The sequence below is a fragment of the Notamacropus eugenii genome, chromosome 5 (genome assembly GCF_028372415.1).
Source record: "Notamacropus eugenii isolate mMacEug1 chromosome 5, mMacEug1.pri_v2, whole genome shotgun sequence".
NCBI classification, from domain to species: domain Eukaryota; kingdom Metazoa; phylum Chordata; class Mammalia; order Diprotodontia; family Macropodidae; genus Notamacropus; species Notamacropus eugenii.
This window is the reverse complement of record NC_092876.1, coordinates 345,099,450-345,125,541: the sequence shown is the minus strand read 5'-3', so window position 1 is coordinate 345,125,541 and position 26,092 is coordinate 345,099,450. Positions and strand designations below refer to the sequence as shown.

Sequence of the window (26,092 nt, the reverse complement as noted above, 5' to 3'; positions counted from 1 at the left end):
CCACTGCGTGGTCGAGAGCAGAGAACAAAGCCAGGACTACTTACCTGAGTCCCCCAACACTAGCACCTTCACCCGATCCAACGACGCCATCTTGCCGCCACTGGTTAATAGCAAGCCTTTCCCGGTCTAGGGCAGGTTGATAGAGAACCTACTAATCACAGACCTTGTTTGAACACGGTACCGCCCCATACCCCGCCTTCTCCGCTATTTCATTGGTTAATGGGAATAGGACTCTCTTTTTTGCAGCATTGATTGGTTAGATGTATTTACGAGCAGTCTTTCCTGGGAGGAGGAGACTGCCCGTCCTACGCAGCGGGCGGGCGGGGCTGGGGCCTAGGGGCGGGGCTCGAACCGGGAGGAGCGGGGCTAGAAGCGGAAGCAGGGCTGCGCGGCGGGCCCTCGGCGGCGTCAGCGTCGCGCTGGTGACGTATTTTGTTGTGGACGGCCCTTGGTTCGCCTGCTGAGCGTGCGTCTCCCGGCTTCTGCCGCCTGTCTCTGGTGAGTGGGGCTCCCCGAGCCCCGGGTTCTGCGCCGCACCAGGCTTTCACTTCCTCCCATCACCCCCTAGTGCCTCTTAGGTCTTGGTCCTTTCCCTGCCGCTGGCTATCCTCCCTGGGCCCCTGGTTTCCCTCCCGGGCCCCTTTCTCTCCCCAGGCTCACCTGCGGCGTGCTCCGGGGCCTCAGGACCCGAGCGAGCCGGGAGGGAACGTTTGGGCGAGTCCACGAGCTCGTACCGAGGGCCTGCTGGGAGCCAGGCACTTCGCAGAGCGCTGGTCCAGCTCCCTCAGTTAACAGAAGAGGAAACTGAGGCTCACGGAGGAGAAGAGCGCCGTGCCCTGCGGTCTCACTGGAGTCCTGGGGGGTTTCAGTTGTGGCCCGGCCGCGAGGCCTCGCGGAGGGGACCCTATTAGGGTGTGGAAGGAGAGGAGGGTGAAGGAGGCCACCCGGGCCGGGGTCTTCCTTTAGACCGTCCTTTAGTTCGAAGACAGTTGGACCCGGTAAAGTTTTGTGGTTCCCACGCCGCAGAGCCTTCAGTTAAACTGTTAGCCCTCGAGTTTGGGGCCTTTCTTTGCATTCCTAGCGCTTAGCACAGTGCCTGGCACACTGTGGGGGCTAATAAATAAGGACTCGTTATACTGACGTATTATTAGTAGGAACTGGTCGATATTTTACTTACTAAACGCTTGTTATGTGCCAGGCACTATGCTGACTGAGCCAGAGAAAGGCCAGAGCAGGTCCTGCCCGCCAGGAGCTCCCCGAGGAGGTCTGCCATGCCCGTAGCCAGGTACCAACGAGATTACTGCCCGGACGGATTGGGGTCGGTCTCTGGGAAAGAACCCAGATTAAAGAGCCCTGGGAGAGAGGCTTGCTTCTTACAGAGGCGGGACCTGCAGGAAGCTAGGGAATCCAGCAGTCACGGAGGGCGAAAACACTCCGAGTAGGGAGGTGGAGGTTCCCCAGGGGAGGAACGAACAGCCCCGAGACCAGGGTCCCTTGATGGTGTAGAGTGAGTGAGTTCTGTTTATGCCTTACTGCCTCCAGTGCTAGGTTCTGGATGCGTAATTAAAATACTGCTTTAAAGGAAGATCCTTGATGAGAAAGAGGGAAGTCATAGGATGGCAGATTTAGATTACAAAAACCCTAGGTTAGATAAAGGTTTTTTTATTTAAAAAAAAAAATTGTTTTGAAGCAATCAGGGTTAAGTGACTTGACCAGGGTCACACAGCTAGTAAGGATCTGAGTCACATTTGAACCGGTAGTTGGTGTTCTGAGCATTCACCATCTAGCTGCCTCTTATAACTTTTTAGAGTGCATACAAAGTACATTCCGGGCCTTAGAGGGTATCTAGTCCCTTATTTTACAGACGAAAAAAACCAAGGTACAAAGAAGTTAAGTGACTTGTCTAGGAATACACGACTGTGTGCGTATCTGAGGAGGGAGTGGGAACCCAGCTTTTTCTGGACTCCATGTCAGGCTAGTGGTCTTCATAGGAGTTCTCCTATCTACTACTTCGTAGGAGTGCGCTATTTCCTCTTGGATTGTCGCAGAGACTAATGGAAATAAGGTAAACTTCTAATAACCCACTAGCATGAAAATAATATGCTTGAGAATCAGTTGACTTTTTAAAAAAAAAAATCTGTTTTACTCATATGCACCTGCGTTGCCACTGGTCTCTAAGGGTGGGGGGGAATGGACAGGAGAAGCTTTCACTTGAGCTGGGCCTTGAAGAGTTGACCTAGCTTTAGACAGAGGTAAATAGACATTCTAGACAAAGAGAACTTAGGAGCTAAAGCGGTAAATAGGGTGAAAAAGCATGGTGTGCCTAGAGGATAGTGAGGAGTCTTAACTTGTTAACGTATTGGAAAGTTCTGTTGCAAGTGAGATAACAACACTGTGTGGCCCTTGACTCCCTCTCCCAATGATGAGCTGGTTTCCCAGAACAGAATTGACTTTGTACTTCTTCCCTCAGGATTTCATGAGAAGGGTTAGGGAGTGGATTTTCTAATCCCCTACAGGTGTATTCTCCAATAACATGCAAGGCTTATTAGCTTAGGTTGTAGGTCTTCTATAATGCCTTCCTTGATTGTTCCAGGACTCAGTAGCCCCCTTTTCTGTAAAGTCCCAAACTGTTAATAGTTTATGCCATGTAATTTATCTCACAATTATCTTATTGTCTTATTTTATTTTGCTAATGGGTCCCTGCCTTCTTGTGGTGTGTTGGAATGAACACTAGCTTTGACTATGTTAAAAGCATATAAATTTATTCAAATTTTATGAGTGGAATCATTTTTTACTATGCAAAAAGAAAAACTATATTCCTTGCTGCATGTGTAGATTATGCTCTCAAAATTTTTGTAGATGTGGAAAAGTAATTCAGAGTTGATATTTTTTCCCAGTTGCCTTTTTTAGATAATAAATTCCAATTTTTTTCCCATGTCCTCGTTGTTCTCCCCTCTTTCTGTGCTTCAAAAGTCTATTATGCCTCAGTGACCTCAAAATTGTGTTACCTCCAGCCACAAACTGTTTTGGGTGTCCTTGGTCTAAACTAGCTCTTTGTCTCACCTATTTTCTCTGGTGCCATTTCTATTTCTTCATGCAGCACTTCAGAGACTATGAGTTAAGAGTCCAGATTTGTGGTGAAAAGCTTTTGTTTTAAGAATTTTTAATGTCTGTGTTCCATTTTTCCTCAGTGAAGTTTCATCCTTAAATATTCCAAGTACTTTTGCTTATTTGGGTCTCTTACCAAGCTTTCTATAAACTTATTTTTCTGTATGCTGTCTCACTTTTTAAAACACAATTTTACTCTTCCTAGGCCACCATCTAAGATAATGTAAAATGGCTTTGCTCTTGGCTAGCATCTCTTTCCACTTGTCAAGGAAATCATTTCTTTGTCCTTGTCTTCTCCTACACCCGGATTTGCGTTGAAGTCACCAGGTTTAAAATGTAATACTTAGTTTAATATTGAGTATGAAAGTATTTTATTTAGAGGCTTTCATCAAGGCCTTTATGGGATTTCTCTAATTTCTTCTTTGCTGCGGATGTTAATGCATGAGCCACAGTAACTTTAATGGTGGTCTTTTTATAAATTCTCTTTATGAGATGTAATTTGAGATGACTAAAAGATTTTTTTTTTTAATTTAATGCCTTTCAACACATGTTTAATCACTACCTTCCTTTCTGGTGTATGCCAGTAGGTCAACTATTGATTTTTCCTAACTTAAACCAATTAAATTCTCCTTATGCCTGGATTAATTTTTTCTTCTCAATACAGAATATATGAAAAGTGCTGGTATTCTGCATAAAATGACTGACCCAGACGTCCTAACGGAGGTTCCAGCATCTTTGAAAAAACTTGCTAAATACGTGGTACGGGGCTTTTATGGAATTGAACATGCTCTGGCTTTGGACATCCTAATCCGAAACCCTTGTGTGAAGGAGGAAGACATGTTGGAGCTGCTGAAATTTGATCGGAAACAACTCCGATCAGTTCTGAACAACTTGAAGGGTGACAAGTTCATCAAATGCAGAATGAGAGTAGAGACTGCTCCAGATGGCAAGACTACCCGCCATAATTACTACTTTATAAATTATCGTCTTTTGGTTAATGTGGTGAAATATAAGCTAGACCACATGAGAAGGAGGATTGAAACGGATGAAAGAGATTCTACTAATCGGGCATCTTTTAAATGTCCCACTTGCTTTAGTACTTTTACAGACTTGGAAGCCAATCAGCTCTTTGATCTAGGGACAGGTAAGGGTATACCTGTTACATAAACTTTCTTTTCAAGTGTTCATGTTTTATGATGAAAAATAGTGTCATTTTTAGAAAAAATATACCACATTTTCTAGAACAGAAAACCTTATTTCTTTCCCTCTCCTTTATCTTCCTTCCTTTACCTCACCCCCCAAATACACACATACACATGCATTTAAATTGCTATTTGAGCCTTTTGTACATGTGTTTGAAAATATAAATGTCGGGGTCTGTAATTGTGGGTGTTGGCATAATTTAACTTTATTTCTTCACTCACTTGTTGGTCTGTCCTTTTTGGAGCCAGAGGGATATAGGTCAGCTGAAAGCTACAGAAGTTTGGCGTTCCTTTTTCTGGATCTATCTGTCTTCTCTTCTTTTCAGGAACACCAACCATCCACATTAAAGGTTTAAATGGGTTGATCTGTGCCCCCTCTGCCCTAACACTGGAAACTTGAAGCCTCATTTTAAGAGTTGAATAAATCTAAGTCCAGGTACTTAATTTAATGGGGTGGGGCTACTCTGATACAGCCTCCAGATACAAGCCTTGCTTAACCGTGCTAGAGGGGAGGAGACCTGTGCTAGGTACAGATCACTCCCATAAGTGTGATCCTTGCTATCTGCCTGACCACACAAGAGAGAAATACCCTGTGAAATTGGAAAATATTTTTCTCTCATCCCAAGATAATTGGGGAATCACAGTTCTTTTTTCATATAGAGAATGGAGGAAATGCCAAAATTCAATAGGAATGGCTTCATCTTCCTACCTTTGTATGTATTATTTATAATTATGACAAATGAAGCTTTTGATCTTGTTTTCTGAGTAAAGGTACTACTTATTTATAAATTTCTAAATATCTGTCAGATAGTAGAATTAGCTAAAGAGATGTAAGAGTAGGGAAATTAGGGGAGATGAAAAAACTCCTTCAAACTATTTGGATTTCAGGAACATTGTCATTTAATACAACACTTGTGCACGCCTTTACTGTGGTCTCTCAGGTCCTTGTCTTGGGTCCTTTTTCTGTTCTTGTGTCTTCAGTATGAAGCATTCCTGGTGCAGAAGCTCCTTCCACTTGTCTGAAATGTAAAGTCTGAGAAAGCTGTCTGAGAAATTCAGTGCTTTACCCGCTTCTACCAAGCTAGTAAGTCAGAGGCAGAACTTCAACCAAGGTCTTTCTAACTTCAAGGCTCCCCTCACCTCCTTCCACTTACTGTGCTGCCTCTTCTTGGGTTCTTGGTAAAGAGAAATTGAACAAGTTTTAATTTTTAGGATCTGAAAATGCCACTTCTGATCTAGACTAACTAAAAAGGCTTTTCAGAGAGAATTTATCTTTCCACACTGAAGATGTGTAAAAATATAAATTTAAAATAAATAAGGTAACCAGGATTATTTGTTTTCCTTTAGGACCTATAGTACATTTAAAATTGATTTACTTAAAACTTGTTTAGTATAACAGCTATTGCATAAATTGTGATTTATCTGTATGCTGTTTTCAGCATACTTTTAATATTATTGCATCCAGTTTTATTCTCACTCCATTCTTTAAAAATGTACAAATTGGAAAAATAGAAAAAAGCAGTAAAAGTGATAGTATGTAAAATAGGTCTTTGGGATAAAGAATGAAGGGAGTTGTTGTTGCTTAAACCAAACAGGGCTAAGAGATGACTTTTTGTCTTCAGCTTCATATATGCAGACATACTCATGTGTATGTGTATGTTTATACATGGGAAGGGTTGTAATTGAGAGTATTGATCAGTGTTTGTAGAGAACCAATCTAAAGGAAATAGAATAGTAGACTGTGGTGGATTTGATTTAAATTGTAGTCAGATGTGATTTCAGTCATTATTAATCAGTAATTATTTAATCATTTTCTCTTGTTTGACATAACATGACTGTGTTTAAGAATGGAGATGTAGGTTTCAGTTTTAAAAATTAAGTCATTTGAAAACATTGGTGGGAGGGTTCCTCCTTCAAATGAATTTGGCTTCTGTGCTTGAAAACATTTATTAGTTGAAGCAGATAATTATCAAATCATTTAAATGTGAGCAGTCCCCACATCAATGGGGAAGTCAGGGATATTTGGGATCTAAACTTGTAGAGAAAATTAAAGTCTATGAGACTAGGAACTGTATCTTTTCTAAACTTTGTAACTACTTCAGGATCTATATAGTGATCTCCGTACACAGTACAAGCATAGATAAAACAATATATCCTTGCTCTTTTTCTTTTAATAAGATATACAATTTAACGATGTTGTGCTCTTGAACTGTTAACTGTTTTTATCATAAATGTGAATTTTTATTGGTTTTTAAAAATTAACAAGACTTTCAACCAGGTCTTCATGAGAAATTGACTAGTAGGATATGCAACCCTTTGTTAATAGATAGGAAAAGAAAGACAGGTAGTGTCCTGTTTCGCCAACTCCTAAATTCTTAGTCCAAATTTAGAATAATTTTCTCCAAAGGAACAAAAGAAAAAAAGCATTTCTGTATATGAAGACTCTGCCACTGTTCAAAACTGAACTGCCTTCCATTTATTTAAATTATTGGTATGTATGTCAAGTCAGCAAGCACTTAAAATGCTTTCTGTGTGTCAGATACTGTGCTAAGCACTGGAAATACAAAGAAAGGCAAAAAAGTTCCTATTCTCAAATAGCTCACAGTCTAATTGAGGAGATAACATTCAAACTACTCTGCACAAACAACATATACACAGAGTAAATTAGCAGTAATCTCAGAGTGAAGGCATTAAGATTGAGGACAAAGAAACATTTTTTTGTAGAAAGTGGGACTTTAGCTGAGACTTGGAGTAAGCCAGGGAGAAGAGAGGAGGAAAATTCCAGGCATGGGTGAAAGCTAGTGAAAATATCTGGAATCTAGAGATGGGAGATGGATCACTGGGTATAAGACATAAAGAAGACTGGAAAGGTGGGAAGGGGCCAGATTTGAAGAGTGTTGAAAGGCTTTTCTATTTAGTCCTGAAGTCAGTGGGGAATTACTGAAGTTGGTTGAATTGGAGGGGCAGGGCAGGGGTGGAATTGGTCAGACTTTAGATTAGGAAGATCTCTTTGACAGCTGAGTGAGAGATTTACTGGAGAGGGGAAAGACTTGAGGTAAGGAGATCAACCAGCAGGGTATTGCCATGGCCTGGGTTTGAAGTAATGAGAACCTACACTGGGGTGGTGGCAACATCATGTGTGTTTATAAAACCCCATAATTGTTCTTAGAATTGTGAAGAGGGCTTGAGATAGATTAGCAAACTGAGATTGCATGGCTGCTTCCCAGTATTGCTCTGAGTTTTTTTAGGCTTTTTTGGAGGAGGTTGGGAGGAAGTGTGGAAATGAGGGGTAAGCAAAAAAAGTAGTTAGTTCTTGGGGACAGCTAGGTGGTACAGTGGATAAAGTGCTGGGCTTGAAGTCAGAAAGACTCATCTTCTGATGACTTCAGACAGAAAATGTGTGACCCTGGGTAAGTCATCTAACCCTGTTTGCCCCAGTTTCCTCATCTATAAAATGAGCTAGATTAGGAAATGGCAAACTACTCCAGTATCTTTGCCAAGAAATCCCCAAATGGGGTTTTAAAGAGTTAAATCCCATTGAAATGACTCAACAATAATTCTTAAGGTTATCATTCTTTCCAAGGTCCCTGGTTAGGAATACTTCACATCTTTCTTTTATAGACTGTCTATCTTGTTTCAATGATGATTAGGTTTAGACTTGCTGGGGATGTCCTTGGGTTTCATCTTAAGCTCCTTTCATCTTCAGAACACACTATTCCATTCCCAGCTCTGATTTCTGATGAGTACAGAAGCATCTTGTGCTATTTGAAGGTCTTTCATTTTGTTACTTGTAGACTTGATTGTTTGTCATCGAAATTGTTAAATTTGGCCATTATATATCTTGAAGTTTGTAGCCCAGGTTTTTGTCACTTTAATATTTTTTCCCCTTGCTTCATTTTTCCAAGTATTGACATAATCCCTATAAAAAAATCCATTTTTTCATTTGAGTCTCTGCTTGCAATTGTTACAGAATTATTCCCCATCTTTTGGAAGTCTCTAGATACACAATAATTTTTGATAACTAGTCTTTGGTTTACTTCTCCAGTTTTAGCTCTGAATTGGGGTTTGATGCTACAGTCAGTTTCTGTCCTCTGGTGTGCTTTTGGGTGGGGTAGTTGGTCAGTCATGGTCACCTGGTTTCTTTTGCAGTTCACCACCTTCCAGGGTTCCCATGGGTCTTGGAGGTTAAAATCACTGAATCTTCAATGCCTTTTATGGCATTCTCAGCATGAATGCCAGGGATCCTAGAGTCCCTGGGTTTGGGACTTTCCTATTCTGGCATTTGTTAGTTCCCCTCCCCCACCCTCAGCTTTCAAGTTACCTGCTTTGGGGATTTCTTACCACCCTGTTCATCAACCTTTTCTATGACCTACCTTTGGATACACCAGTGGGCTAGCAGGTACAGGCTTTAGTGGGTGGGATCCCTCTTTCCTCTTCTTTATGGGCTTGCCTCACTTTTTATGCAGTTCTGGGCTGGAAGAAATCACTTTTGTAATTTCTTATTGAACTTTTTGGTATTTCTTTTGTCTTGTGCCAATTTCAGACTTGCCGGAGTGGGTATGAAGGAGCCGGATGGTCCTCTCTTTGAGTAGCTATCTTGGCAAGAAGTCTCTTTTTGCAAAATGTAAACTTAAAAACAGATTTGTACTGTATTAATTGTATACCATATCTTTTTATTTTCTAATTTTTGCTGATTATGGTCTTCTAACAAGTCAGGTGTATACAGTTATACATAAATGATTCAGAAATGATTCTTAAATCAATAACTAGTTGGTTCTTGTTTAAGGTTTTGTTATTTTCTTTTTGAAATATTTAGTGCTCATTACACCTGACAATTTCTAACTTTATTCTTGAAGAAAGTAGCCATGATATAAGTATCATTTCATGAAGTAAGACGATGAGGCATCTAGGTGATATGTAAACCGAAATTTCAGTTCTTAAATTTCTTGATCTGAGCCATGTCTTTCAATATATTTTTCACCATTTTTCCCAAAGTCCACCACTGCTGTTGATGTGTATATTGATTTAATTTAGAGAGTCTTACCAAGTTTTTCATGGAATTACCTCCTTGTTCTCTCTAGCAGATGTTGGCTTATAAAGCTATAATTATCTTATTTATCTTATGTTCATTGCGAACCCTGTAACATGAAATAACTAGGTGCCCCATTAATAATTGTTGTTACCAGGACACATGATAAAAATGAACCTTACTAACTCCTTTGCATCTCTGAGGAGAAAGTACAAAGCCATCCTTTGATTTCTCTGTATTTTCCTCGTGTCTTGTGATTTCTCTGTATTTCCTTATTTTAATATAATTCATTTAGCATTATGTCTTCATGTTGATCCTTGAACAGAGAATTTGCATACAAAGTACCAACTACACTGCTTATTTTCAGCCATAGTTGCCACCACTCTTTCCTTATAGTTTGAGAAGGAAAAGGAAGCCATATGGAACTGAGGATGATTTTTATTTTGTTGTTATCTCAGGGATTGCCATAGACAAAGTTGTTGTCTGGCCTCCTGATGATAAGCCTCTTTATACTTAACTAGACTGATCTTCAGAAAGTACATTTGGTCTGTTGCTAGACTTAGAAATCTTTTCTAGTGTAATTAAACCTATCACTTTGTGTTCCAGTAGTATAGTGTTTGAGAGATCAGGATCAACTCTACTTCATGATGAGGCATTGGAATAGGACTTTTGTGGAGGAATGGGGAAGATTATAATCAGAATTGCTTCATAAAACAGTGAAAGGTATCAAAGGGAAAATCAGGTTTATAGAAAACTTAATTGGCCTTCACAAGCAGCTAGTTTACCCCAAGAGCATTTAAGAGTAAGACCTAAGGAATTTAAGGAAGACAACAAATAGATTTTTAAAATGGAAAAATAAATATCGGTTTTCTTTTAACAAACTATTTTCTCCATCAGTGATCCATCTATCCCATATTAGTAATCTTCAGGTGATGCCATATGTCTGTGAGTCATGGGGAACCAAAATCTTTTAAGGAATCAAAATTGTAGGTCACCCAAAGGGCAATGGAGAGAGGCATGTTTGAGTATAAATAGGCTGTAGCACATTATTTGCAAAACATTGTAGATGGGAGAGTATCATCAGAAAGATATTTGACTATAAAAGGAAGTAGACTGGTCATAGCAGGAATGAATTGTGACATTAACAGCAGCCCATTTGTTTTTATGACACATTGAAATCATTGAGACCATAGATACATGAAAAAGCATTAACACTCAAGTCATAGTTCTATTAAGTGTGCAATTTTAAACCTTTTACATTTTTCGTATTGATTTTTTTTTTAAATCATGTGCTGAGGCCAACTTTTTTTTGTGGCACTATATCTAACATTTTAATTTTAGACTTAATATTAGATGTACACAGAGATGTACACATTTCCTCAGAATATATAGCCATAGAATTTTTTTAAAAATTGGATATTTTGGTGTATTGGTTTAAAATTAAGCTGTTCTCTTGAAGATTACACATGACCTCCTAATTACTAAATCTAATGACTTTTTCTGTCTTCCTCCATTTTTTTTCAGCATTTGACTGAAGAACTATTCCTTTTGTGTAATCTCTTCTCCCTGTTTCCATATCACTGCTTCTTCCTAGTTCCACATGACAACTGCTCAGTCTTCTTTACTGATTCTGTTCCCCAAAATATTATCCTCATTTTTCTATCTATATATTTCATTCCTTAGCAATCTCATCCTTTTCAGTGGCTTCAGCATTTGCCTCTGTGTAGATGACTCCAGCCCTTCCTGATCTTTCCTCAAGCTCAACTAATATCTTCAACTGCCTATCAGATAGATCCATCAAAACGTCAAACTATAATAGAAACATGTTCAGAATTGAACTTAATTTCCAGCTTCTCTACAACTTAATTGACTTTTTGCTTCTTTTGATCCATCCTCCCATTCTCCAAGTCTTGGAGCCATCTTTGATGGATTACCACTATTGGGAGTGTTGAATAAAGAATTCAGGCACCCATCAGTTTGTAACTATTTGAGGCTTCTTCCATCTCTGGAATTCTGCAAGATTTTGAAAGGATGGATTATAGGGAGAGGTAATCAGAGAACCTTGAAGCTCATTTAGACTCACACTTAGAGAAAAAGAAAGAGCAGCAAAGGTTGGACTTATAAGGATGGGATAGTGTTACAATTGAAGACAGTTTCAAGAAGGATCATAGCATTTAGTGTTGAAACAGATCTTTAGCTATAATCTCATTCAACCACTTCATTTTATAAAGGAAGAAACTGAGACACATAACAGTGAAATGATTTAGAGGTTCAGTCAAATCCATTGAATCACTACTGAAAGTCTCCTGCATCTGGTAATCATGAGGCTATTGTTTTAGTAGTTCCAGGTTTGGAGTAAGGGCTGGGGAAGGGAAAAGGTCTGAAACTAAAACATTGTCTTCTGTATTAAAGCATAAAAATTCATTATCCATTAAATGTGTTTATTATAAATGAAAATCAATATGTTGAGGTCCTCCTGGACTAGTAATGATGAATTAGTAGTCATGTACGCCTATAATGAATACTCTAGAAATTCAGTCATCCTTCTAAAGTTGCTAAATAAATAAAGCTGCCAGCTAAGAACACTAACATGTTAGAGGAGAATTTTATTTATATTCTCTCTCTAAATATTAGAGATCAGAAGATTAGTCATGTAGAAAAGATTTATTTTTGCCATTTTTGTCATATCTTTCATTCATATTAGAAAACTACTTTTAACCTTGGTAGGGTTTAATTATTGCATGAGAGCAGTAGGTCCAGGTAGGAAAGAATAGAGAACAGGCTTGGATTGGATAGCACCTAATCCTCTTCTGGGTAAAGTTGGGACTGGGTCTGAATTTGGGCCCAAGCAAATATAGGTCGAAGACCTAACCTGTCTGGGGGACTGGATTTCTCAAGGCCACCAAAAAAATAGGAGGCTGAGGTAGAGCTAGGCTAGATCCAGGAGCAGCTCACTTAAGTGCATTCCCAAAACTTTGGCCTTTTGTAGGGTACATTCCTAGACTTAAGTAGACTGTTACAAATCCTTCTAACTGAACTGCTTTGATAAGGCCTTGGACATGGACACCACCAAAAAGAGAATAAAGCCAACAGTAAGTGCTCTGTCTGCTATAATGAAGTAGTAAAGTTTGATTTTAAAATTTTAAAAAAAAAAAAAAGATTGGACAAATTACTATCTGTTGAGTAGTGACCCAGACTGCTAAGGGCTCACAATTCGTTCGAAAACATTGTGCAAGAAAACTGTAACATCTTTGAGTAAAAATAGAAGTATCTTTAACATCTTATAGTCATTTCTGTTAATTAGGGATTTTAGATAGATCAGATGAATGAATTCCACAGATAAACTTTAAGTGAGTAGTTTTTGGCACAGTTTCTATCAGAGGCCTGTTTTCTTTGCTTTTAATTTACTCTGTTCATTTGCTGAAGGAATTGCTAAATGCCCAGTCACTCCTTGGGATTTTCACAAATGGATAATCAGACAAAAAGTTTTGAGGAATTAGTGATTCTGTAGCATAGGGGTTGACAAACAGTCTTGTGGGCCAAATCTGATCTACCACCTGTTTTTATGCAACTTGAAAGCTGTTCAAAAACAGGCAGTGGGTCAGATTTGGCCCATAGGACATAGTTTGTTGTCCTCTACTGTAGAGACAAGATGAAAAAATCCTGTTGAGACCAGCCAAGATGATGGAGTTGGGGGTGGGGAGTGGGGTGGGTTGAGGTAGCCCAGCCCCTCCCAAAGGGGCACGTACACTCACTCAAGTAATGAGTTCAGGAACTATGGAACAAGAATGGGCCAGGTTCCCTTCCCTTCCTTTCTCCTCCCCTCCGCAACCCCCAGCAGAACGGGGCCATAGCACTGTTGCCCTTACCCTCAGCTGCAGAAAAAGGATTATATAAGGCCTTTGTAGTTCTTCCAGAATCATATAGAGCTTAACCCTAACACAGAGTTCCAATCCTGGAAGATGAATAAAGAAACAGTTACTATGATGTCAGGGATACTCAGGATACCAATCCAGAAGGAAATAACTCCAAAACACCTATAGACAGTGCCTCAAATGAAAATACATGTTGTCCAAAAGAGTGATTATGGTGTTATAATGAAATAAGCCTGGAGGAAAGAGCTGGTGGGGTGGGGTGGAAATAAAAGCAGTGGAGGAGAAACTTGGGAAGAGAATTAACAGCTTGGCAGAGAAAGTACAAAACAGTGCCCAAAGAGCAGATTTCCTGAAAATTAGAATGGACCAAACAAATTTATGACTTAATGAGACAGCATAAAATGAAAGAAAGCTTCCCAGACATTTGTAGAACTAGTAGAGAAAAGTAAAAGTACTGATCACCACCTGAAGGAAACTCAAACTGAAAATTTCCAGGAATATAATAACCAAAATACAGAGATTCCGAGTCAAAAAGAAAAATACTGCAGTCCATCAGAAGAGTTCCAGTACCAAGGAACCATAGTCATGATAACATGATTTAAAGAGGTATAGGCTTATAACCAAGAATAAGTTTCATCTCACATAAATCAGTTCAACATAGTTGACAAAAATAAAGAAAATGACAAATGGGGAGGTTTACCAGAAAATAGTCACATTGATGCTGTATATCAATGGTCTGCTGAATTGGTACAGCCATTCTGGAGATCAGTTGGAAACTCTACCCCAAGAGTACCAATACCCTTTGATCCAATACTACCATTGCTAGAACTACTCCCCCAAAGAGATGAGAGAAAAAGGAAACGGTTCTATATATGTTTGAAAATATTTTTGTATTATAGGAAATGATGACAAATAGATTCAGAAAAACATGAATATAGAAGACTTGTTTGAATTGTGGCAGAGTAAAGTGAGAAGAACCAAGAGAACAATTTATTGAATAATAAGAATAGTAATAGTATTCATGTAGTTCTTTAAGATCTGCAAAGTACTTTACAATACCTTGTTTAGCTTTACTACAACCTTGGGTTGCTAATAATGCCTCCATCTTACAGTTGAGGAAGCTGAGACAGATAGCGTACGGTTAAGTGGCTTGCCCATGGTTTCATTGCTAGTAAGTATCTGAGGCCAGATTTTTTTTTTTTTTAATCCAGGTCTTCCTGACCCTAGGTCCAGCCTTATCTACTGTGCCACCTAGGTGCCTAGCATGCTCTAGATTCCATCAGCATTGTACAAAAATTTTGAAAACTGGTCAAAGCAGAAATGGCCAGTATTAAAAGGACCAGTGATAAAGGCTACTCACTACTGATAGAGAGGAAATGGAATGATGTGCAGAATGAAACACATTTTTGGACATGGACATCATGGGAATATATACATGGTTTGTTATAAAAGTGTTCAATTTTCCATTTTTCCAGCACAGATAGGGATGGAAAAGAAGAATATTTAACATCCCCCTCCCACAAAAAAAAATATTAAGAGGCTATTTTGGTCAATAAGGAGATATATATGTAAATATTTTGCCTTTTGAAGCAGGCAAGGTAAAATGATAATATTTTCATTTAATAAATGAGAAAATAAAGTTCAGGGGAATTCCATAATATGTTTAGGGTCACAGAGCCAGATTAGAACTTCCCTCTCTCAAATTCTTATTCCATAGTGTCTTACGCTACTCGTTTGAATATTGTGATATGTGTAAATGTATCATGTGGGTGATAAAGGCTCAGAGTGATAAAGTCAAATTATTGAAGGTGTTAATTGGGGAGCTTGTTTTTGAGTGGGCCTTAAAAGAATGGATTTGAATAGAAAGAGAAAAGGCAGAGAGTCATCTCTGGAGGGGAAACAATATGAACAAAGACTTGGAGGTGGGAATGTACAAGAGACGAGGCAGCCATCCTGGATGGAGAGAATAGCAATTACAGCCACTAATTTTTGGCTAGATAGAGTGGACCATACAACAGAGATCCTTGAATGCTAGAGTGAAGAGTCTGAATTTCAGCTTTATCTTATTTATATTTACAAGCTACCAAGTGGGTTCTTGAGTTAGAGGAGTGATAGTTGAAAGCAGTACTTTAGCAGAATTAATCTTATGACTGTGCGTAGGATGGATGGGAGTGGGAAGAGACTGGAGCTAGGCTGGAATTAGGCAACAGTTGTGGGCCAGGACAAGTGATGGCTGTAGTAGTGGAAAATGGCTACAGATGACGGCATTTGATGACAGATTGTGTATATGGATAAAGGATTGGGATGACCTGAAGAGGGAAACTGGGTGTGAATAAATATTGTTTGAGATGGGTTTTATAATGGTCTTAATGTTTTCCTCAAATTATGGAGAATAATTTAGTCATTTTTTGCTGTAAAAAGTCCATCAAACTGATATTTATCGTTTTATGTTTAGTAGAGTATGTCTCCTGCTAGGGTCTGCTGTTCTTTTCACTTATTCATGTCAGTAGCAAGGATCAATAGATTTCACTGAAAAACTTGGAGTAAAACTTGACGCCTTCTAATGCAGATCTCTCAAACTGCATGTAAATGCAGTTTTTAATGTTGTTAAAATGGAAAAGTAGATTGTAGAGCTAATTTATTCCATTCTTTTGTCATTTAAAGTACTGGTTTCCCAAAGTAGCTTGTCTTTATTTACAGTGAATAGGATTGTTGAGCCAAGAGAGACCATGATCTAGTCCAATCCCCTCATTTTACACGTGAAGAAACTGAGGGGCAGAGATTTGAAGTGAGTTGTCCATAGTCACATAAAATTTAAGGTTATAGCCCAGACTTAAACCTGAATTCCTGTCACCTGCTTCCCAGTCTAACCCTCCCTTCATTGTACCACAACTCTCCTTTTACTCATTTAAATGCAGCCTGCTTCAGGACCTATACCCAGGACTCTGATTAAGTACCATATTTGAGGCATTCAGGCAGTGATCCCGGTGAGGCTGGGTTAATGACTTTTTTACTGCTTGTTTCATGTGTGGTTACCACCAGCCTCTAAGCACTCTCAAACTGTGGTAGCTTATGACCTTCTGGTTTCTTCTGCAAATAATATAAACATGTGGTGGTTCCTTTGAAAGAGCCAGTTGTTTGACACATTTAGATAAAATTTTACTGAATAAATTCATTGGAACTTCCTTATTGTTAAAGTGAGTAGAATGATGTAGCACTGACCTCTTCCTAAACCACACAAATAGGAGATCCATCTGTTGTGTGTGTTTATAAAATTATTTTTTAATTATGGTTAGGGAATTAGGTTTGAAGAATTTATTGGAATAAAGTAGTCTCTAAAACATGGGGTAAGTTTCAATAAAATACTGCAGTAGGCAGAAAGGCATGACAAATGAAGAATATTGGTTTCAGACATCCTGAGAGTATAAGAAAACAGTTGTATGCCTAACTTTGATCCTATACTGTGAACCAACAGAGTACTTCTTAAAAAACAACTACCATATTCTAACTTGCTATTTAGTTTTCTGCTTCCCTGTATGTGTGAAATCTACCCTATTCGGATGGAAGTTCCAAAAGCATACAGTTTTGGTCTGACTCATCTTTGTTTCTCATCCATAATCTCACTAGCACAATTCTCTGCACATAGTTAATACTAATGAAGTTAACTTGTTAAGAACCTTGTGTTGACACCTGTATTTAAAATGGCCAACATAAGTGGAAAGGACTTAATAAGAAATAAAAATCTAGTAGCATCCTAGAAAGTATTTTCCCCATTCCACTGAGACCTGTGTCTGGTAACATAACTGATGTTTCTTTGTGTGGTTAAATACTACCTGTGGAGTGAGTATCTGAGAAGGAAGGCACACTGGGGGGTGGAATTTGGTTTTGAGTTTAAAATGAACCCAAATATTTGCTTTTTTAAAAAACGTTACCACAGAGAGACTGATTGGATATCTCTGGTTCACTAATCACAAGCTTTTGTTGTCTGTGTAGGAATTTTCCGTTGTACCTTTTGTGAAGCAGAAGTGGAGGAGGATGAGTCAGCAATGCCCAAAAAAGATGCTCGAACAGTTGTGGCAAGGTTTAACGAACAGATCGAGCCCATTTATGCATTGCTACGAGAGACTGAGGATGTTAACTTGGCATATGAAATTCTTGAGCCAGAACCCACGGAAATCCCAGCCCTAAAACAAAGGTGGGTTATGAGGACTTTATGCCCTTACCAAGGGTACTTTCATGTCGAGTCTGTCTTCTGCACCTCAGACTATCCATTAGGGGTTGGCAGTGTATTACTACTGCTTTCCTTAACTCAGAGAGTTGTGGCTTTGATTAGATGTCTGGCAGAGTCTCCAAGTGCTCATTTTCCTAAGTTTGCCGCAGAAAGAAATATACTGTAATCTTGTGGCTCTGTGAATCTTCTCAAAGTAGGCAAAGTCATGTGAAGCCCAGCAGGAAAAATTGAGACAGAGAATTAAATAATCAATGACCGCAGAGTTAAAGATGGGTAGGAAGGTCCAGCAGAGAGCTGGTTTGAGTTGGAGACTATGAAGATGGTGGGGAACCAGATTACTAGTGGTCTCTTAATCATCAAACTCAAGGGTCTTTCCTCAGCTTTCATCCTCCAACCTCTTTGTAGCATTTGACATTCTTAGTCTTCTTTATTGACATTATATTAAAAAAAAAAAACAGGCTATATTGGAGTTAGAAGTGGAGATGTAGCAGGTTGTGGCCATGGAGAAGAATTCCTTTTCTTAGAGGTGCTGCCAATCCCAGTGATTTCAAAGTCCAAGTTGTGGCCATGTTTGAGGATAGTTGAAAAGAAAATGAAAAGAATGAAGGCTATTACAGTTGGGGAGTTTGAAGAACTAGGATCATTGTGGATGGTAGCTCTGAAGAATAATCAGTGAACTGGGATCCAGGGCCTGAACATCATCAGGAAAGCTGGGTGATTTCCATGGGAAGAGAATATTGTAATCAGCTGTTGTAACCTTCAGAGCAGAGAGAGTGTTAAGCACAGAATGGTGGTCTAGAAGCTGCATTGGGGGAGTTAGGGGTTTGCCTACTGAGCCCTCTTCCTGACCCTGTAGATCTTGGGGTGTTGGAATAAGCATTTTCCATAGAAGAAAGTTTCAGAAGAAGTAATATCAATTTAATTCCGGAAGAGGGAAAAGGAGTCTTTGTTGAAAATATCCAGAAGGTGGTGGGAGAGGGAGAGACAGGAGGTTGGAAGAGGTGAAAATCGTTCATTACAGATTGGAATTACAAAAGATAGAGTAGAGGGACTAGTAGTAGACCTATCACCTTCATCACAAGTTCTGATTCCTCCACCCTTTCATTACCCATGCTCTGACTTCACTTTCTTCCCTTCTTAGTCTTGGCCCTGTAGTTAACCGATTCCCTCCGCACTCTCCTCTACTCAACGAACCTTTCCCCTCTTTGTCCACCAGCCGTTTATTTCCTCACCAAACCCTGGGCCTGGATTATTCCTACCATCTATTTGTGCTGTTGAATAGTGTTGGAGGAGGTCACACAACCATGTGGTGGGGTAGTTATAAATTTGTTGCCCATTTTCAACTAGGTTTTCACTTCAGCAAGGAAATCTTTTTATTCCTCTCCAGTTTATGCCCTGTCTCCTCACAGAAGCTATTCCAAGTCTTCTCTTCTTTCCCTCCCACATTACTACTTCTGCTCTTTTAGTTGAAGACTTCACATCTTCATTTACTAAGAAGATTGAAGCCTTTTTGCAATGAGTTCCCTCTTCTCCACTTTTCTTTACCTGATCACCCATTCTCTCCTTTTCCCTACCCTCAAATAATAAGATGGCTCTTCTTAGGGTCAGCCTTTAACATGCCAATGATCCCATCTCTTCCAGCAGATTCCCACCTCAGTCATTCCTTCTTTTCCTCTAACTTTCAACCTCTTCCTACCTGGTTTCTTCCTTACTGCCTTCAAATATGCTGAAGGACAGTTCTAACCCTTGAGAAGTTTATATTCTCACAGCAGAGATTCCATCCTTACAGATGGAAGGCAGCCTTAGAGGAGATGACACTAGCAGTTGGTAGGGGAAGCCCCCTGAGGAAGGTGGTGGCACATAGGCTGAGTCTTGAAGGAAGTCAGGGATTCTAAGAATTGGAGGTGAAGAAAAGAATCTTCCAGGCATGGGAAATGAGGGTAAGGGAATGAAGGCATCTGACTAAGCCTTGTGTGAAGAACAAGTTAGCCAGTGTAACTAGACTGTCCAGTATGTGGAAAGAAATAATACATAAGAAGATAGGAAGGGCCAGGTTATAAAGAACTTTAAATGCCAGAAGACTTTGCATTTAATCCTGAAGGTGGTTAGGTAGCCTGGCAAAGCAGAGACTTGAGGCAGGGAGCCCACTTAGGATGCTCTTACAGCAGTGTAGGAAAGAGGTGATGAAGGTCTGAGTTAGGGTGGTGACTTTGTGAGTAGAAAAAAGAGAACATGTAGGAAAGATGTTGTAAAGGTGTAAATGACAAAATTTGGCAGTGGATTGGACATGGCGGCGGAGTAAAGAGTTGAGGAAGACACTAAGGATGTAAACCTGAGTGACTGAAACAGTAATAGGGAAGTTAAGTAGAGGGGTTGATATTGGGGGGGAGGGAGAATGTAATGAGTTACGTTTTGGACATGTTGAGTTGGAGATGTGTTTGGGACATCCAATTTGAAATATCCAGTAAGCAGTTCTTGATGTATGACTGCAATTCAGTAGAAAGACTAGGGCTAGAGAGAGAGAGATCTAGGAATCACCTGTGTAGAGATGATTATTGAACCCATAGCAGCTGATGGAGGAGTCAGGATAGAGCTTTTCAGGGACACTCGTAGACCTTGGTTGTGATATGATAAAGGAAGCGAAGAAGGAGCAGTAATCAGACAGGTGGAGGAGAACCCAAAGAGAAGAGCGCCATCAAGACTGGGTACAGGTAGATGGGGTGGGGGAAGGGCAGACAAGGCAGATACTGCAGAGAGGTTAGGAAGGATGAGAACTGAGACAAGGCCATTGATTTGGCAGTTTCTGTCGAATGATGAGATAGAAAGCCAGGCTGCTGAGGATTTAAAAGAGAAAAAAATAAAGTCACCAAATGTAGACAGTTTTTTCCAAGGCCTTTAGTTGAGAAAAAAGAGGAGAGATAGGATAAGGTTAGTGAGTAATCTAATTTTTCAGTGTAACACACACATCAACTACCCCTCTCTTCTCCCATGTACACAAAATTGAAGGATGATAATATAGGTATCTCTGTTTCTGGTGCTTTAAAGGTTACAGAGTCTTTACATGTGTCAACTGACAATAAAGCACACCAAGAAGACCTGCCTCACCTCTGGTCTGTCCTTCCAAATTCCTTGAATGTCTATTTAATCAGTTGCTACTCTTTGTTTACAATTCAGTAAGCATTCATTGAGTAGCTACCACTTTAAGGGACTACTGGAGGACTCTTGGGGCTCAAGGAACCTAAACAAGTAAAGGGAAAAACAGGCACACAGAGAATCTGCACATGAGGAAGTGAGACCCAAGTAAAGTGCTCAAAAATTGAAGCAAAGACTGTTGACAGGTATTGGGGATGTGTGCTAAGGAAGAAGCACGGTCTGAGTTACCCTCAAACAAGGGGAGGGTCTTAGAGATGGAGAAGGCCCACTCATCCCGTGGCAGACTGAGCAAGGAAGGCTATGTAGATGAGAGCAGAATGAACACTGGACAGTAGAAATTAATCCATTGGAGAAATTTATACAACAGCATTGTAAAGATAAAATAACATTTCATTTAAAAATAGCTTGGAGGACACCAGTATGAGATGAGGCCATAGGTAGGTTGGAGGTGGTTTGTGGAGGACTTTCGATGCTAGGCTCAGGAGATTACATCCTATTTCTGAGGTGTAAGATTTTAAAGAGAGAGATGACATGCTCCTGGCACTGAATTAGCAATATTACTTGGGCAGCAATCTGGAGAATGGATTAAACATAGTTATATTGGAGACATAAAGACCATTTAAACTATTCCAGTAGCTGAAGCAAGAAAAATTAAGATCCTGAGCTAGTATGGTAGTAGTGAGGATAGATTTGGGTGGGGCCACATTAGAGAGATATTGCAGACTCAGAGACATTAGGACTTTGCAACTAATTAGATATATGGTATGAGAGAGGGGAGAGTGAAAGATGACTCTAAGGTAACGGAATCTCTTTGGGCAGCCATGGCCACTCTTGAGGCATTCTGGTCATCTTCCATGGCTCGTTAAATAAGCAAAGACTCTCTGGTTCTCTCATGAGTATGGCCATCAACAAGACACCGAGTTAAAACTGTTTACCTCTTCAGCCATTTTCTTTTGAGCATTGGTGTTGTAAATCTTAGGGACAGGATTCATTGGATTTCTGACAGTTGTCTTTTTGGGTGCTCAAAGCGATGGAAAATCAGTGGGTTGTATCTTCCCCCAGAATCCAGTAAACACCAACTCTGAATAGAGCCTCTGAACCTTGACTCTGATCCCCCGTACAGGTTCAGTCCAGTAGAAAGGTACTTCAGGGTTCTCTTCAATTTAGCATAGATTAGCTAGATTAGCATAAAAGTGCTATAGCTGCTGACTTCCAGCCTTACAACAGATACCTCGTCCTCTCATTCCTGTCCTTCATCCATCTTCCTGTCAACTTCTATGCAGTGAATATTTTTGTAAACTTCTTTTTTCCTTTTTGATTTTTCATAGTAAAGAACGTGTTGCTGCTGCTGGAGCTGCTGGCCTTGCAGGTGGACATCACCGGGAAGCTTGGACTAGCAAGGGTCCATCCTATGAGGACTTGTACACTCAGAATGTTGTCATCAGCATGGAGGACCAAGATGATCTTCATCGGGCAGCAGCTGAAGGGAAGCCCAGCAAAGAGAGGCCCATTTGGTTGAGAGAGAGCACAGTCCAGGGAGCCTATGATTCTGAAGAGATGAAGGAAGGTGAGAGGCTAAAATATGTGTCTGTCTTAGGTGCAGCTGAGGATGTTGTGCCAGTACACTTGTATGGCTTCATCATTTTTGCTTCTTGCCGTATACTTTCACCCCTCTTTGTAACAGGAAGTTAGAAATGTAACAAGAGGACAAGACATTTCAGAAAATTTATAATACTCCTCAGAAGCAAGCTGATCTAATAGCAAGTAGGGTTATTTACTTCTCTTTTTAAAATATTGTTTCCAGTTTTAGGGAGGAGACCTTACAGCCCTGAGTTTGATTTGAGATTTTTTTCTTTTAGTTGTGGGTAACACTTAGTACCTTCTTCTTTCTCCTGAATATGCTGGAGCTATTTTGCTACCCATTTACTTCTTCTGGAATCACTTACTAATTTATTTTCATAACAAAATCATGCTTTAAAGTTTGCAAAGTATTTACATGTTATCTTATTTGATCCTCACAATTACCCCCCAGGAGATAGGTGCTGTTATTATCTCCCTTTTGAAGATGAAAAGACTGAGGCAGACAAAAGTTGTGACTTGCCTAGGGTCACACAGCTAGTCTATGTTTGAGGTTGGATTTGAATTCAGGTCTTTCTATCTTCTGGTCCAGCGCTGTATCCACTGCACCACATCATGATCCATATTATGTGCACAGGACAGTACAGAACACAGTTAAAAAGAGACATCATGGGAATGGAGGCCAATGAGGGGTCACAGTTGCTTTCTTCTTATTTCACATAGTAATTTCCAGACAGGTTATATGCTTAGTGGCTGCTAGGTGGCATAATGGAGAGAGTTCTGGACTTGGACTTACTTTCAAAGTTCTGAGTTCAAATCCTGCGTAACTGTGTGACCCTGGGCAAATCCCTCAACCTCTCTCAGCCTCAGTTTCCTCCCTTGTAAAAGGAGGGGGATGATAGTACCTACCTCACATGTTGTGGGGAGATTCAAATGAGATAATAAAAAGAGCTTTGCAAACCATTATTGTTGACTATGCTTACCATACTGTGTAAGCTGTACAACAGAATTCCAGTGGCACATACATACCCTTTATGTTACTGAATCCAGAGTTACTTTTGCTCTTTAGATTTGGGGGTTGATGTGCCCATTAGTATGGGAATGAGACTAACACATGTCTGTAAGTGTCCCAGAAAAATTGGTGCTGGGACTAGATCTTTCTGTACTCCTGGCAGCATTTCACTTGATTCCTGGGCTGAATTACCATTATTACTTTACTACTTGGTTTTCTTTTAATGAAAATCTTATAAGCAACCAAAAATCACCTCCCTCTTCCATCTTTCTAACCCTCTTCCCATTATAATCTATTCTTCCTTTATTGTATAGACAAGGACGGAGGGGATGGGCCTGGGTAGCAAGAATAGTTTTGCACAGTATGACTCTCCACAATGTTCTCATTTCGGTCAGAAGAAGGGTTCCCCTGAAAACCACAATTCTACTTCACCTCAGCTAACTCTGTCATTCCTACTGATCAGGTCAGCCTTAACATTAAGAAGTCTGGAACAGGGCCAGATTTTAAGTAGGTGAAGTCAGCTGTGCCACACCCCTTTGGAGGATCCCCACAATCTAGTACCTACTCAGACTGCTTTCCAAAATGTCTGAGTGACTAGTTAATCAGATAAATTAATCTGTGCTGATGTAACAATGAGAGAAGACAGCCCCTTTTCTAAGGCTATCTTGAGTATTAAGTGTTTTTTACATGGGTCTGACTCTGTTGGCTAGTCTAAAGAAGACAGCTTTGCACCAGACAGATGAGGGCTGTGGCCTGTAGGACTTCACAGCACCCCTCAAATTATACAGTATAGATATCCTGATGCCTATTTCTAGCAATATGTACAGCTGGCCCTGCTAGGGAATGTTCAAAACTGGTGCATCCGAGCAGTTACCACATTTTGAAAGGAAAGTTATCACATGTGAGTCACGAGTCACTAGTCAGTAGTGGTGTTAGAAAAGTGACCCACTTTTAAGGCTATGAAAAATAAATCAAGTCTTCTTGATATACATTTCAAATTTTCACCTGGACAACCATTTAAGAACTTCCTTGGTACCAGCTTTCTCATTAAGTAATTAGATACTTATTAGCAATATCAAAAGTATAGAATTCAAATATCTTTCTACTCATATTTCACTTAATAGTAAGAAAAATTTTCATTATTAATGAAGCAAAATATTTGCACAGGAAAATTCAGAAAGTGGTAGTGATGGTGAGGAAAGCTGTACTGATAATGCTGTAGCATTTGAAGCACCTTCTGTTATAGGAAAAGCTCTGGGTGCTTTGCTAATGGTCATTGTTTAGTCCTAGACCAATGTGGAGCCTCTTCTCCATTTATAGAAGAGGTGCTGTCTCCTCTTGGAAGGCAGTTTATGAATTCTAGATTCATCCCACAGAGAGTGCATGTGCCAGGGACTTCTGAAGGGCCTTATTTTTTATATTTTCTTGTTCAAGGTGGACTAGACCTGGATGCTTTTCATGAACGGGAAGAAGGCAGAACGGCCCTAGATGATAATGAGGAGGTCATGCGGGCCCTCCTCATTCATGAGAAAAAGACGCCTTCAGCGGCAGTGGGCTCGGTTGGGGCAGCTGCTCCCATAACGACTGCAAATGGCAGTGACTCAGAGAGTGAGACAAGTGAATCAGACGAAGACTCTCCACCTCGTCCGTCTGCAGCTGTCTCGATGTACCAAGAGGACGATGACGAGGAAGAGTTTGAGGAGGTGGCAGATGACCCAGTTGTCATGGTAGCTGGACGCTCATTCTCCTACAGTGAAGTGAGCCAGCGACCTGAGTTAGTGGCACAAATGACTCCAGAAGAGAAAGATGTTTATATTGCAATGGGACAGCGTATGTTTGAGGACCTGTTTGCATGAAACTTCTCCTATGTCTTCCATGGTGGCCAGATTAGAGAATGTATTTTTCAAAATATTTCCCAATATTTAGTCTAAAGAAAATAGTTATCTCACACCAATCAGGTCAAGACTAGGAATTTGACTTCAATGTGCCAAAACAGAAAAGAAGAGGAAGGAAGAGAAGATGGTAGAGTGAGTTGTATACAAACTGGGAAAATTCATTCATCCTTTTGTCTGTCACCTTAGTATCAGTATTTCTACCCTTTTTTTTTTTGGCATAATTTCTTAACTTGCTCACTCTTTTACGTGAGGAATATCTCTGGTACCAGTATGGATTTTGGTTTTCAAATCTGTTTGTCAAAAAGATAGTATTCGGCAGTTCTGATTTGTAGCATGACATTGTTTCTTAATGCAGAGTTTTAAACATATAAAAATATGTAAAATATATATACGCATATGTATATATAAATATAATTTTTCCTATAGGTGCCTATAAGAGTAGTAACTTTTGTAACACTTTCTCTTACAGTTTTTTAAAATATCATTTTACAGGCCTTTGTGGAAAGTAAAGATTGTGTTTCAGAATTTGACCCTATTAAAAATGATGTTTCATTTACATAGATGAATGTTAGAATTGAAAAACTATTTTCAAACTATTTTATACCAATTAAAATTTGTTATTGCTAGGAATGTAACACCCAAGGGCAAGGGTTGAAACTGATATTTTATCTCCTTTAAAAATAAAGTTTTCTTTAAAAAATATTTTCATCTCTGCTTTCCATTACATAAACTAATATCTGCATATGCCCTGGTGCCTTTCTCATTTTACCTGTTAACTGCTTTTCTGTTCTGGAGTGTTCCTGCAGTGAAATTGCTGTTACAGAAATAACTTTCCTTTTATACTGTGATGCACATGGAATACCTTGGGCTTTAAACCTTGTTGCTCATTAAAATTTTCATTTTAATAATACTGTTAAACCACTGATAGAGGCTGAAACTTTCTAAAACTTTCCAGTTCCCTGGAAAAGTGTAACTCACTTCTTTTGAGATTCACCTCAACCCTTTTAAC

General features: G+C 39.7%; 2 protein-coding genes across 3 annotated transcripts in view; one reads left to right on the top strand and one right to left on the bottom strand.

Moving 5' to 3' along the window:
* RABL3 (RAB, member of RAS oncogene family like 3) overlaps positions 1-322 on the bottom strand; it is a 57,261-nt gene extending 56,939 nt beyond the window's left edge. The window contains exon 1 of the mRNA XM_072613891.1: positions 45-322. Within this exon, the coding sequence (XP_072469992.1) occupies positions 45-90 (46 nt within the window). The 5' untranslated portion in view covers positions 91-322. The remainder of the gene's footprint in view (positions 1-44) is intronic.
* Positions 323-347: 25 nt separating this feature from the next.
* Positions 348-25,785, top strand: GTF2E1 (general transcription factor IIE subunit 1). Of its 2 annotated transcripts, none has more exons than XM_072613888.1 (5): positions 348-498; positions 3,773-4,252; positions 17,208-17,409; positions 21,927-22,165; positions 24,623-25,785. In XM_072613888.1, exons 2-5 carry the CDS (start codon positions 3,778-3,780, stop codon positions 25,042-25,044), a joined length of 1,338 nt encoding a protein of 445 aa, XP_072469989.1. In that variant the 5' UTR covers positions 348-498; positions 3,773-3,777; the 3' UTR covers positions 25,045-25,785. The 2 variants fall into 2 exon arrangements, with proteins under 2 accessions (XP_072469989.1, XP_072469990.1); XM_072613889.1 differs by lacking the exon at positions 348-498 and adding an exon at positions 1,199-2,065.
* Positions 25,786-26,092: the final 307 nt, after the last annotated feature.